The sequence below is a fragment of the Crocodylus porosus genome, unplaced genomic scaffold (genome assembly GCF_001723895.1).
Source record: "Crocodylus porosus isolate Cpor-Errol unplaced genomic scaffold, CroPor_comp1, whole genome shotgun sequence".
Classification (NCBI taxonomy): Eukaryota; Metazoa; Chordata; order Crocodylia; family Crocodylidae; genus Crocodylus; species Crocodylus porosus.
In genome coordinates, this window is record NW_017728886.1 from 204,233,981 (window position 1) to 204,248,995 (window position 15,015).

A 15,015-nucleotide genomic window follows, 5' to 3' on the forward strand; every position below is an offset into this window, starting at 1 on the left:
GGGCTTATTTCTGCTCATTTAAAGGAAGACACCTCTTTGGGCTAGGTTGTGACTCTAGGCCACTCTGTACAAGTGGTATGAAAACTGCTACAGCTCAAGTAAGTACTGGAAGATGCTGCAACTCAAATATCCAGTTACAACTACTTGCATCATACCTCCTAGCAAGCAATAATCCATTGGTACAAGCCAACAGTATGGGCTTGATCCTGCAAGGAGCTATGTATCCTAGTGCTGATGCAACCAAATGCTTACAGATGCAGTCGATTTGAAAAACAAATTAGTCCAACTCAGCACTACAAACTGACCACATCTACACAAGACGCAAGTAACGTCACCTAGAAGAAAGTGTGATGCAATGCTACTGTGCAGTAGTCTTGGGCTACTGCACAGACACTGTCACAAAAAAGTTGTTCAGAGGCGCTACTGTGCAGTAACTCCAGTTACTAGTCATTTAGTACTTGTATAAACACTGCTGTGCAGTAATGCTATCAACATCTTGTGTAGACGCAGCCAGTATGACCAGTAAGTAGGGGGACTGTACCTGCAGGATTTGCTTATCCTCTCTTTACCTACACTTGGGAGAAATCAAACAGGTGAAAATCCTCACCGACTCCCACACAGGTACCTTCTGTAGGAAGGTAAGGGAAATCATTGCCTTCTTCCCATCTTCTTATGTGGGCATGCAGCCTGACCAGAAATCAAGACCTATGTGAGGAAAGGCAGTAGAATCAATCCTAACATAAACAGTCTTATTTTTCATGAGGAAAGGTTTGTGCTATCCCAATCTGAATCTTAGATTTTTAATTTTTTTTCCCCCCCCATGGTATTATTTAAACACTTTCTGTCCTACCTTTAGGAGACATCACACTTGAAAATATTAATTGTGGCTATTGGTAGAGTTGTATTTAACCCATACTCTTTAATTAGTACTAAAAGATGCCTTTTTTATTAAATCAAGTAGTTCTACAGCCAGAAGGAAACAAATTATAAAGAATTTCCTGCAACATACCATTAGAGCATGGTTAAAGAGCTGATTTTTATTCTTCAATGAAACTTGCAATTAATCAAGTTGTTCACAATAATTCTATCCTTCTTTATTGGTATGCATTCATTCTGTTCTGTAGAATACAGCAGTTAATCCATTCATGCTCCAAATTTAGAATAAATTTACTTTTTAGGCAGAATTCTGAGAATGTCTATCCAAGTAAAATTAAATCAGCAGCAGCAGTGACAGTTTTGGGACGAGGAAAACAACTGGTTAAAGCAATTAGAAATATTACCCATACCAAATGACTAGCCATGACTAGCATACTTTGCCAAACAATTTACAAAAATACAAATAACTATAAGCTTATCTTAATTACTCTGTACATATACACTTAAAGGAACTTTTGAGATATATGCATGTTATTAAAAAATTAACAACCTTAAAAGGAAAAAAGTAACACTCCTGATAGGCAAATTAACTCTTTCTTTTAAATGAATAAAAATGGAAACAAAGGAAAGATATTTTTACCAAGATAACAGATTTTGCATAAGAGTGGTCTGCATTATAGTAAATAAACTTAGACTTTAAAAAGATGTAAATTTAAATGAAAATGTTATTCCTCCAAAAGAGATGTGAAATTTGCCTACTGGGACTAAAAGAACTTTATTAAATGCTGCTTCTCTACTACCCTAAAAAGCTTCTGACAAGGTTACAGGTTCATAGGACAGAAGTTTGCAACTATTTATGGTGCCAATGTTTGCTATTTGAGTAACATTTTGTTTTATGCGACTTAGAGAAAAAAACCCTTCAATCCAAACCAGGATCGAAAAGTTTTGCCCATCACACTGCTGTACTCAAGAGTTCAAAATCTCCTAAAATTTCCAAAACCATGTAATATTATCAGAATGTGCCCTAACTGAATGCAGACCTAAACTCCTAATATGTATGTGGTCAATATGTAGTTGCAGACTGTTCAAAGTGGGGTTTACAGTGGGAAAGAATGCACCTTTAAAGGCTATTCACACACAATCGATAATAAAAGCCATCAACCAAATTTAGGAGTGCCTGAAAACTGGTAATCTTTTTCATATTGTAAATTGATGAACTTATTTTTTACCAGCAAAATCAATTTTATGCATTTGCCAAGTAACTTAGCAAACAGACAAACAAAAAAGAGGCTGCTTATACAGAGCTAAACATGGAATGCTGAACAAGTTTGAAAAAGAAGAATTTAGCATGCACACCTTGAACTAACCAAAGACAAGAGTTAATTGTTAAAAATTATACAAGGGAATATTATCTTCTTTCTAAAAAGATATACAGAAATAATTACACTGATTTATTAATCACCAATATTCACAATTCTCATATTTGAATTAAACTGGTTTGTTTTCAGAAAAATGTCAGAATAGTCCAGAACATGTTTTATTCTTCAGTAAAATACTACTCTGTCAAAGATTTTAACTGTTGTTCCACACAGATGTGTGCCTATTTTCTTGTGCTTCACGGAAATATACCTTTGTGTTCCATATTTCCTGCTAGGGTTACAGTTACCAAATAACTATATAAATCTTATCTTTTTCCCTTGTAATTCAATATGGAAGTGCTACAACTACTGGAACATGATGCACTCAGATTGAATAATCCACATGAGAACTAATTATAATAATCTAAGTACTGATCTGGATTTTTTTAACGAGCTATATTCACATACACACACCTATGTGCATGCGTGTATACACACGTGCATGTACAGAGCATATGCACTTTGAATAAAATATATGGAAACAGTCTGAAAAAAAAAAAGGATGGAAATCAAGGAATGAGGCAACTTGATGCCTTTCTATTTTTGAGTTTTTAAACATTGCCATTGAAGAAACCCGATGCTGTTTGCTGTCCCCAGAACTAGGCTGAGTTGCTTTACTTCTTGTACATAATACCCTTTAACAGGTCACTCTCACACCTGTTCCCCCAGACTGAACATTTCAAGTCATGCTTCTGTAGTCTTGAATTCCTCAGGAGTTTTGTTTATTTATGTCCAGTCTTCTCTAGATCTGGGAGTTTTTCAATCAGTGCCTTATGGTCCATATTGATACTGGCAATGAGTCCACCCTCATTACCATCTGAACCAGTATAACTGATTTCTTCTCCAGACAGAGTAGTCATATGACCACCTAATGCTTTCAATACAGCATTTCCAGCACATATGTCCCACTTCTTAATGTATGTCACATGAATATACACATCAGCTTTTTCTTGTTTCTCGTCAGGCACATCAAGGAGAGCTAGAACTTTATAACCTAAAAAGGATTATAAATGGAGCATCGGTTCATTCAAAATATCATACTTGCCATTTCATAAGTAATGACATTTTCACTATATGTAACTGCTTATCAGAATAAAAAGATATGAAAAGAAGACTAATTGGATCATCTGAAGTTCAACTGAAAAATTTCACCTTTGGTTATCCTTCCCTGCAAGATGCCAAAATCTAGATTTCCCATTCTCTCACATTTAAGGCAGCAAGCCCATTTTTGAACATATTTCCTTTGGACCCTCTCTACTGATATGCCACTCACAGACATATATACAAAACAGAACTGGACCATGTATGAATAAATCTTTGCCCTCAGGGTTATTTGTACAATTTTATGACTGATTACTCATTTAAAAATTCCAATTCCATCTTTTCTTTCTTTGTCCATTTAATTTTAAGAAAGATTATGTATCTATATTTATGTATTTAAATCAATCAATCTTTAAAAGAAGCAAGGCAGCCCAGAGATTTTTCACAAATGCATTTCCCATTAAAAAATAGTCTCTAGATGTAATCCGATGCCTTTACTATATAGACAGACTTTATTCTTTTACAAAACTCCCTACTAGCTCATTTCACAGTTCAGCTAATCCATTTTATTCATATTAAATGTTCCCTTTTTTATGCAGACCAATTTAGTGTTATATCTACTTTATCAATTTCATCTCTTCCAATGCCCATAACCCGTTTTAAATTAATTCTTGTACCCAGGATAGCTCATCAATATACAGTGACTGCATCCTATGTGAAGGGTGCAGTTATTGATATTAAACCAATCTATATTTTGCAGCAGACTGTAGTTACTGCTTCAAACATATGCTTCTCCTTCTCCGTTATTGAGGTTCTCTCTCTGTATATATCAGGTACAATCACTCCAAGAGATCTGGAAATAACTATCAGCCTTTTAACATAACAACTAATTTTGAACTTATTCCCCCAATGCTCAAGGTACTGTCTCCAGCACTCTCTTTTCCTTTCCTTTCATGGGGACATTATTTTTATTTCCATCCAACCAACACCTTTGACAGAATCAGTTAAGGGTATTACAGCTGAACACTCTATATGCATGGTATCCAGGGCTTCTACTGCCAACTGGTTGGCTCTTCGTCCCTTCTCCCATTTAATAACCATCTCCTTCTCTGAGCAATAAAGTGGATGGTGTACTTAGGGTTAACAAACCTGCTCCACCAGCGGGAATGATCGTAGTTTTATTTCCAAATGTCTGCCGAGCAACTTGGTTTACTTTTCCTGCGTGAGAGCGGGATACGATAATCCTTGGAGTTCTCTCATTGTAGGAGGAACGAGCTTTTACATTTGAACCTCCATCCACCATTGCCCAGACTACAAAAGAAAGTATGTTCTGTTAACAGACTTTGAAGATATCAACCCCAGGGATAATATTAGACATACTCCAACTTACAAAATGAGAACTACACTTCCTCCTATGATTTTTTTTTATTAGATCTATTTTCTAGCAGAAAAATGCCTAGAGTAGAGAATTCAGAGGAAAAAAAATCTCTTCAGTTTACTTAAGGCACGTCACATCATGTTGTGTCTTATTAGTTTTATTCTGTGTGCATCTTTTACAGGGGAAGAACAGGGGAAGCTTCCATTTTTACATTACTGGTTCTACTGAAATACCATATCTGAAGATTTGACAGCTTTGCAAATCCAATTATTATGGTTGCAGATTTTCAGATCTATGCTGATGAAAATATTTTCTTTAAAAAAAAAAATACAACAAAAAAACCCCAACCCCCTGCCCAGCAGGTAGATAAAAAAAAGTGATACACTTCTGAAAGAACCAGGCAACTTCAGTGTGAAAATAAGGTACTAATGATATACATCAGGAATTCAATTAGCATTTAAGAGAGTAATATATTTAGAAGGAAAATGACAAATTTGAATACTTAATTGGTATAAAAACCCAATTCATTTGAATTTGCCTTGTTCTGATAGTTGGAGCTACTGCCTAATTTCTGTTGACTCAAGAGGTCAGTGTTGCCTAAGGGAAAAAAAGGAAACTATGTTATGTTTCTTTTTTAAGAGGGAATACATAGTACACATTTCCTTCAAATATACTCAGCTTCTTCCTTGTTTGAGCCTTTCATAAATTAGTGGCAACACCCCCAAGACCTCAAGATGTATGCTTAATCTCATATCCATCCTCACCTTCAATAAAAAGGAAAAAAAATATACATGTAAATACTGAGTATTTTGAACAGGGATTGTTCCCAATAATTTTTTCTGTTCTAACCAATCTTGAGTGACAGATACATCAGCAATCACTGTGAAGATCTTGATTCTGCCATCAGCACTCAAGATGAATAAATATTTACTCTTGGAAGCAATGCCATGGAGTTCCTGGATTATCTGTATAAACAGGGGGTTCTTAGAGGAAGGCGACAGAACACAGATTGATGCTAAATGAACTTTGTCAACAACTTCATTTTCAGTTTGTTACTTCAATGTACCATTCTTCAAACCAAGAGGACATGTTCTGCTTTTAAACACAATGAAAATGATAATGGCCCTGATCTTGAAAACTTTGAACACAAAGTAATTTTTGCTACCAGGTGTTATTTTATCATTTAACTCCAGTCTCCCTTACATGAGAGGAAGGAACACCAATACCTGTATATGATGAGAATGGCTTGTGTATTACTCCTATTACTGGCTTTCCATTTACAGCCACACAAACCATAGTTGTAACATAGTGCCGAAGATCCTCTAAGGGAGGGGAAAAAAAAAAAATCAGAGATGTGAATTAGACCAGTACTACATAGATTAAAAAGTAGAAAGAGAAAGTAGACCTTATGTTTACTGAAATACATAGGATAACATGATAGGTTAGAGAAGGTGTAGTAAATGAATACTCTGTAACACAATCTTGATTGTACTGTGATTTCATTCTGCAAGGATGAGAATGCATTCTCAATATGGTCTTTTAAAGAGGCACAATGTTCTTCTGTCTCTATGGTATGCCAAATTTACCAAGAGACTCTTCCCCAGTTTTTCCTTCAGTCTTATTGTTTAGAGGATATGCACTAAACTTCTATAGAATTCAAATCTAATACCCCTGTATCTACAATGCGGACTTCCACAAACAATGTTAAGTCGGGCTCATAGAATAAATCCCCCTCAGCAACCTTCTGACTATTTTCTAACTGAATGTTCTTTCCAGGTTTTGAAGGTCATACCAGAAGAACACTATACCAGTGGAGTATATGTCTGGTTTTATATTGGATAAATTTTAGCTGCATGTATTTTAAATTGTTCATGCAGTATTCTGAGTTTGTGAAGAAGGGGCAAGGATTGTGAAAATGTGATGTATTTTTATTTTATGACCATTTCTAAAATCTAGCCCAGGCACAAGTAAGATAACTCAACTAATGGGATAAATCAGAATGCAAAATATTGTGTTTTGCATGATTTAGTATTGCTATAGTATCAATTTAAATAGAATAAATGTGTGTCACCTGCAATCATAAAAAATGTCTTAGCATCAGTCACATGTAAATATTAAATCTATTTCAGCTTTGGGGCAAACATCTGGCCAGAATATCGTTTTTAAGAGTAGCTCACCTTACTTGCAAAAACTTTGCCAAGAAAAATCTTAGGATATAGACAAATGCACTTTTTAACCATTTTAAAAAGGAAAGAAAAGCTGCCAGTTGGGGATGCACATCAGCTGTTATTTATCACATCTGCATATTCCTGTGGTGGTACCTGCTTGCTAAATTGCTGTAATTTAAACCTGACTGAAAAAATTAAAGCTACAATGGTTCTGCTATACCTGCTCTGCACTGTTATTGAAGATGTTAGTTTCTAAGCATACTGTGGTATAATTTGCTACCAATACAGTTCTTAAATCTGTTTATGCCCCTAAATAAGAAATGCCACATTTCATAAAATGTTTAATACTTTTCAAAGTAAATGAAACAGTATAAAAGAAGGAATCAGCCAGAATTAATCATTTGGCTGGTTAAAAACAAACAACCAAACAACAAAATGCATCAGCTACCTGTATATTCTTGTGTAGCATCCAGTGGATCAATCCAGACAGTAACACTTTCTGCTGGAACCTCTCTAGGTTCTATCTTTTTCTTTATGTCTTCAGGAATACTACGATCCCAGATGACCGTCTCCAGGTTAGCTGTCTCAATGTGTTCTTCAGAGTTGATCTGTGTTAAGAATAACATAAAACAGATGTATTCAAGCACTGTGGTACTTGGATGATCAAATAGTTGTTTATACAGCAGAAGTTAACATTTTTTCCTATTTCCGCCAAACTAGTGTAGTAATAAGCATAATTTTATGAGCCAGGCGATGAAATCATACCTCCCAACCTTCAGGGATTTCAATGTCACTCAAACTATTCAAATGTAACAAAATGACCAAAACATAATTCTCAGGTTTTGCTGAGATAAGCATCATTTATCTGCAAACACATGAATGACAGATCTTATATTATCAAGGAAATTTTCTGCCACGTGAAATAGATATACCACTGTTATGTTTACAGTCTTTATTTCAAAATTCTACCATGAGTTAGCCACTGTGCATGTTAGGGATTATCACTTAACTGAAAGGAATTCATAGGAATACACTAGATCAGTTGCTAGATGGAGATGTAACATACTGATACTTTGTAAGCAGCCTACCTAAATAAGTTGTCACACAGTGTAAGGATCCTGGGTTCTATCCTCATATCTGAGCAAGGTGCATGGCATAGTTCTGCCTGAAATGACCATAAAGAACTTCTCAGTTAAGTACCATGTAAAAATAAAGTAAGTAATGCTTTGCCATATGGGAAGGTTAACATGGAGTCATGCTTAATAATGTCTTCAAAGTACACAAAATACAAACAGCAGTTTGAACTGATCAAATGCTGAACTTGTGTTTGCCAGTTGAGGTACTCTGTCCTCAATTACTGGCTAAGGGGTTGATCCCAGAGTGCTAGCGGACGGGTCTGTATAGGTCTTGGAGGGAGGTAGCCAGTGGTGTCCCACAGGGTTTGGTTCTTGGCTCCATGCCATTCAACATCTTTATTAGCTATTTAGATAAGAAAATAGAAAGCACACTGGCATGTCTGTGGACAATACTAAGTTAATAGGAAAAACAGTCACACTACAGGATAGGATGTGGATCCAAGCAGACCTGGACAAGATGGAAAGGTGGGTGAAGTGGAACCAAATGCAGTTCAATAAGGATAAATGCAGAATGCTTCATCTGGGGAGAAGTAACCAGAGACAAGTATAGGTTAGGAGGAGATGTCCTGGCCAGCATGATGGCTGAAAGGGACCATAATACTAGGAAGCATTAGCCAATGTATTGCTAGAAGGGCTAAGGAAATGATACTTCCTCTCTACTCAGCACTGGTGACACCTTAGCTGGTGTACTGTGTCCAGTTCTGGGCACTGCACTTCAAAAAAGACATGGAGAATCTTGAAAGGGTCCAGAGAAGGGCCACAAGAACGATTAAGAGCCTGGAGGACAAACCTTATGTGGAAACACTAAGATATCTGGGACTGTTCAGCCTGGGGAAGAGAAGACAGAGTGGGGAGCTGGTAGTCATTGGTAAGTATGTAAGTGGTGACTACTGGGAGCTGGGAAAAAGACTGTTCACTAGGGTGCCCCGTGGAAGGACAAGGAGCAATGTCCATAAACTGTTAGAGGATAGTTTCAGGTTGGATGCAAGGAAGAAATTATTTATGGTAATGGTGATCAAAATTTGGAATAGATTTCCCAAGGAGGTGGTGCAATCCTCAACCTTGGAAGTCTTTAAGAGGAGAATGAACAGACTCCTTGGTGGGATCATCTGATCTCAGCAGTATTCCTGCCCAGAACAGCGGGGTTGGACTTGATGATCTTTCAAGGGCCCTTCCAGTCCTTAATTTCTATGATTCTATGATACTTGGATGATCAAATTTCCATTTACTGAACATAGTTTTATTTGGCAGGAAAAAATGAACAAATAGCCTAGTCCTACTGAAATGAGAAGCATTCTCCAAATTCCAGTACAGAAGAGAACTCTGAGTGACCTCAACTTGTTCAGTGATACTGAGAGTGACAAACTTGACCAACTTGGTAATCACTTTCTAAGAGTTCGGCACACACAGGAAGAGAGAAAACTTTTCCCTAAAGAGATATGTACAGAGACTAAGAGTTGCAATATGCCCCAGCAATCAAAATCACATGGCAATTCAGATGAAGTTGAAGTATTTTATTCTGGGACCTCACAAGTAAAGCACCTCTAATTCACAAGTAAAGCACCTCTAATTAAATGACGTCAGTTATTGCTGAATTATAGAATTTTTATAAGAATGGATTCTTGCTCATTCCATAGTTCACTGCACAAATTTATGGATATAAATAATGAGAAAATAAGAGATTGGTAATAAAGGAAGAAAGCAACCATTATTCTCATCAGTGGCCTTTGGGTAAGAGCTGTGATGCAACTGGAGACAAGTACTAATGAGACACTTCAACATTTTCTTTTCACAAATGATGCCGTCAACTCTACATTTTATATAATTTCTTAATCTTGGCCAAAGATCATCAGCAAGACATTTAGAACATATAAATGAATCATCAGCTGTAACTGGTCCTCATGTAAAAAAAAAAAAAAAAAAAAAAAAACTGTAGTGGCTGTTCACGTAATTATTCATGAAGAAAAATATGGAAATACAATGATTAAAAAACCATATGTTGTCTCAGTCACTTGATGTAAAATTAATGCTTAGTGTTGTGTAGTGCTGTTTCCCAAGCATACAGAACCTCAGAGTTTCTGGGGAGGGAGGAAAGGGGGAATTCAAACATCTGGTACTGTACAATAAACTTTCCAGGGAGAATATTTCTGGGGGTGGGAAAGTAAAAAATCTGATTACTCAAAAAAGACAACACAAGTAATCTATACATCTTATAACAGCACAAAACAGGAGCCTGTAGAATAATCTTGTTTTCCCTACAGAACAAAGACTATTTCCATTTAGCAGGAATCATTCATCAATTTAGAAGAGTGCTTTTGTTTAATATCTTTGTAACATGATATAATAATTAATGGCTAACCCTAGCTGAAAGCAACCACTTTCAGAATTTGGGGACAGAGTACCTATCAATTCAACAGTGTGTGGCAGGATGTGATGGGCACCATTTCTAGCACGTGACATTTATGTCCAATGGTCCTTACAACCTGCTGTGTTAGACAACACAAAAATGCTCTATGGAAATCAGTTGTACACCAGCATAAAGCTCTGTATCAGATTTGCCTACAACAGGAGAAGGGTTATGAACACTGCATCCACTTTTTGCATGCAGATCCACAAGTATTGGTTGTTTCTGGTGGATAACCACCCAACTCTAGTTGGATAAGCCTTTAAAAAGATTTTTACATATGCAAGTCTCGTGGCACCGGGTGCTTTGAAAAGCACCCCATGCTATGATACTTGCAGTTGTATAAGTGGTGAAATGCACGTCACTGCAAAGAAAATGGCAGCAGTGTGCTTTTGAACTAAAACACCTCAGAAGTGTGCTTTAGTGCAAAAGTACGCCACTACTATTTTCTCCATGCTGACGCACGTTTCATTGCTTATACAACTGCAAGTAGTGCAGCGTGGTGCACATCAGTTCCCATGCAAAGCAGACTTGATTAATCGACTGAACTAAAGCTCAAGTGCTACTGCCACAAGCAGAGCAGAACTGAGTGGGGTGAGGGCGGATGTGGGCTGCCCAGTGTGGGCTTTGGCCTTTCTGCTCTGCTGCCTTTGCCCCAGGAGCCTGTGCCAGCTGCGTGCCCCCATCCACCCAGCAGCAGGGGCAAAATGTGCCACCCCCACTACTGCCAGGTGGGCAAGGGGTATGCAGCTGGTGTGGGGCTCCTGAGGTACAGGCAGCAGAGCAGAGAGCCCTAAGCCCACAGCGAGCAGCCTGCATCCACCCTGTGTACAAATCTGCGGGGGACATGTGCCCCCACAGCCTCTCCTGGGGGGTGCACTCAGCGTCAGGGAGCTGCCCCTGCCACATCCCCTGTATGAGCCACCTGTTGCTGTCTCACTCCCTGCCCCAGGTCCCATGCACTACCCTGGCTGGGCAGCACTACCAGCCCCACTTCCTCCATCACTGTGGGGGCCTCCATCTGCTCCCCATCGAGTCTCTTCCCTTCTATAGACTTATCTGCAGGGAGCTGCTCTCCAAGCTGCCTGGCTGTACTCCTGGCCATGTGTATGCACATGGCCATGGATATGCATGCCAGCTGTGTCTCGCTCCCAGCAGCCCCAAGAATGATGCCTGCCTGCAGAAGGAAACCCACCATTTCCCAAGGGAAGCTAGGCATCTGGGGACCCCAGCCCTGAAAGCAAGAGGGAACCCAGGCAGGTGGGGGCCCCGGCCAAAAGGCATAATTAATTATAGTTATCGGAGAATATTATCAGCTATAGCAGCCAAAAAAGCCATTAGCCGACAATGTAAATTTCCCATTTATCAGTGCCGATCTGATATCCAAATGATATATCAGCACATGTCTAATTAACATAGAAAACACAGAAACTTTCTGAGATCATCTTTGGCTATACTTGATGGGCTGTCACAGATTTTTAATCATCCTTCTAACTCGCAACCATTTTAAGGCACAATCCAGGAAAATTCTATGTTCACTGATAAGCAGATACAAAGTTTCCCCTCTGTCACCGATACAGAGAACAAAATTGCAGAGATATCCCCACACAACGTGGCCAAACTGCCATTTACTTAGTAAACCATGGTCTGCCCTTCCCCCTTTCATCCCTATGCTTTACTTCTTATAAAAGCCTCTATAGGCTGTATTTTTTTTTCTTTTGAAAAGTCTCCAAACAGTAATGCTGGCATGCATTACTCAAAACAGCATCTATTCAGGATGCTGGACAGACTACTACTGAAAGACTACCAATTATTTTCCTACATAAATCAGGCAACCTAACTGCACCATGCAAGCTTAGAATGACTTAAATACGAGTTACTGGCCTATCTAAATCTCACAATGAATTAAAGAAAATTATTCATGAAAGCTCAGAACAGAAGATTCAGTGGAAACATCTGGACTAAAACAAGCTGTTTGTTCTACCCAATAGAAGCACTCCCAGGCATTAAAAAAATAGTTCTTTATATTGAAGACATTCTTGTTCATAGTTTGCTGGTAAGAGATAAATCTAGGATTGCTCAGAAACAAGAGACACAAGTCATAAACTTACTAAAAAGAAAAAAAAATCCATGTGGATAAATCCAGTGATACTGAACAAACAAGTCACAGTCCAGTCTGCATAAAGAATTAGAAGATTCTCACAGTGGTTCATTATCTGGTGCTGAGCTATTCCTCAACTGCACTTTATGAAGCCTTTGTAGCATCACATCACTCTACAAACAGGCTTGCTTGCTTACTAGTTAGTATCTGCGACAAGGATAAATAGTCAATATTCATTTACTCTACTTTTGGAAAGGGTAGAGCAGAGGTGTAGTTTTGTCCCTGTGTCTGCCAAATGAGAGAGAATTAACCTTAATATTTAAGCTAAAAAGGTTTCTGAATGGTCAGATACTTTTGGTAGCTTTTTAAGAGTTTTTCAAATGTTTCAGAAACAGCAAATGTGGTAATTGGAAATGCAGAACTGAGGGAAGGAATTGACTTCTCATTTGAAATCCAGTTAACCTATACTATGCTAAACATTTAGAGAAAAAGGGTAAGGAATCAAACCAGAAATAGTGAGATTTCCCCAACAGTAAAAATTAATTTTTTTCAGATACTATCCATTTGTAATATAAAGAGAGCCTTTACCAATTAATAGAGACCTACTTAATTTACACATTCTGTGGGAACTGAAAAATCCAGGATTTTTCACAAAATCAACAACAAAAAACCCTTAATAAAAATAAAATGCTGGCTCCCCAGTGGAAGCTAGTAGTCTTTGCTGCCAGGAGTGGAGAGCACCATCTGCCAGGGTGGCACGAAGGGCAGGCACCATCTTGTCTGCTATCTCCTTATCCTTCTTTCCCCTGCAAGTGCCTCTTCACCAATCAGCACCAAAAGGCAGGGCTGGATGAAGAGCAGGGGCACACCCCTGGGGTCTCTCCACCAATCAGTGCTGAGTGGCGTGGTCTCTCCAATCAATGCTGAGGGTGGGGCTGCTGCAAAATACCCTGGAAATCATCTCTAAGTGCTGTGAGTGGGCCATAAAAATCCCTTTATATCTCCGCAATTTAAGTATGTACCTACTGATGAATACAGGGAAGAAACAGTAGATTAGATCTGGATCTGCAACCTTTTGCTGCTGTGAGCGGCTGTTTGTGATTCATTCTACACCATAGGCTGAAAAATCTCTGCACACCACACTACCAAGCTGTCTATGCTTACCCTTACTGTAAATTCCCATACCTAACAGCAATGAAGAAAGTCAAATTCTGCAGCTAGGGTAAGTGCAGGTATGAGAGCAGTGGCAGAGAGGGCTGTAGAGGACATGGTCAGCATTATACAGCTACATGCCACCAATTGCCTGGGCCAGACTGGACCTTTGTAGGTCAGGTCCAGCCTGCAGGCTGTAGGGCGCTAATACTTGGGTTTAAATGACAGCCAAGTTATGAGTCTAACTTACTTAAAAACAAAGTAACAAACAGTGTATTTAAGAAGTAATGGGACAAATCTGCAAACATGAATAACAAGTAATCTTTTTCTTTTTAGTGGGATTTTATATTCGGAAATAGGATTGCAGGCCCCAATTCATAGTACGTAGGAACAATATTAAATGCAATAGCAATCTGAAAGACTGTACACATGATAATATTGCCAGTTCATCAACTGCATTTTCCTTGGTTGTTTTATTCAGAATACACTCTAATTTATTGGTTCAAATAGTATATACTTAGAAGTTATAATCCCTATTCCATGATATCTTTAAGCTTTAACATATCTTAAATTAAAACCATCTTTATATGAGGTTTTTTTTAAAGCATCTTTAAAAAGTAAAAAATACAATTACATCAAAAAATATGATTTAAATAAAAAAATCATTGATTTTTATACACCCTACTGGCAGCTATTCTTAAGGGGTCAGTTTAAAAAGGAACTGTCTGTTTAACAAGATACCCAATAACCATGCTGGACTTTTAAAATGGCAGGTGGAACATTATCAAACAGGTAATTGGGTAGTTGGTTGTTTGAGGCACTTTATAGTTGGAGAAGAAATTTAAGCATTTTAACATTGGGTTTGAGATCTGAATGCTGCAATTTTTGTGCAGAAGTCAGTTTTATACTTTCATGCCAGTGTGCCCTTGCCAAGAATGGCAGGAGCTGACAGGATCTTATGAGTCAGTAATATTAAAAAGCATCTTTGAACTAACAGGGTCAAGATGAATTCCCACCTGTGAATCACTGATAAATAAACTGGCCAGCAAGACCAGTTCACTGGATGCCAGAAGGCACAGAAGGCAAAAGATTCTGTAAAATGCTAAAAGTGCTTTGCCACAACTTTTAATCACTTCCCTCACAGGTATTACCCCTCCACATACACACACTCCCAGTCTTGCCTTGAGTCTATTATAGTCTTGGCTGCCCTTGTACTGCTTCCAGTTCCAGGAATCTAATCCATAACGAAGTACCCAAATGGTGCATCTCTGAGAGCATATATCAGTTGTCCCCAACCAGTCAATCTTGGAGCCTCTTTTAGTTGATCCTTGGCTAGGGGAG

General features: G+C 38.2%; 1 protein-coding gene across 1 annotated transcript in view; it reads right to left on the reverse strand.

Annotated features, from left to right (window-relative positions):
- Positions 1–1,017: 1,017 nt before the first annotated feature.
- Positions 1,018–15,015, reverse strand: part of IMPAD1 (inositol monophosphatase domain containing 1) — a 26,093-nt gene continuing 12,095 nt past the window's right edge. Inside the window, exons 2-5 of the mRNA XM_019548347.1 lie at positions 7,330–7,489; positions 5,940–6,035; positions 4,485–4,646; positions 1,018–3,288 (exon numbers count right to left, since the gene is read on the reverse strand). Of these exons, the coding sequence (XP_019403892.1) occupies positions 3,017–3,288; positions 4,485–4,646; positions 5,940–6,035; positions 7,330–7,489 (690 nt within the window). The 3' untranslated portion in view covers positions 1,018–3,016. The remainder of the gene's footprint in view (positions 3,289–4,484; positions 4,647–5,939; positions 6,036–7,329; positions 7,490–15,015) is intronic.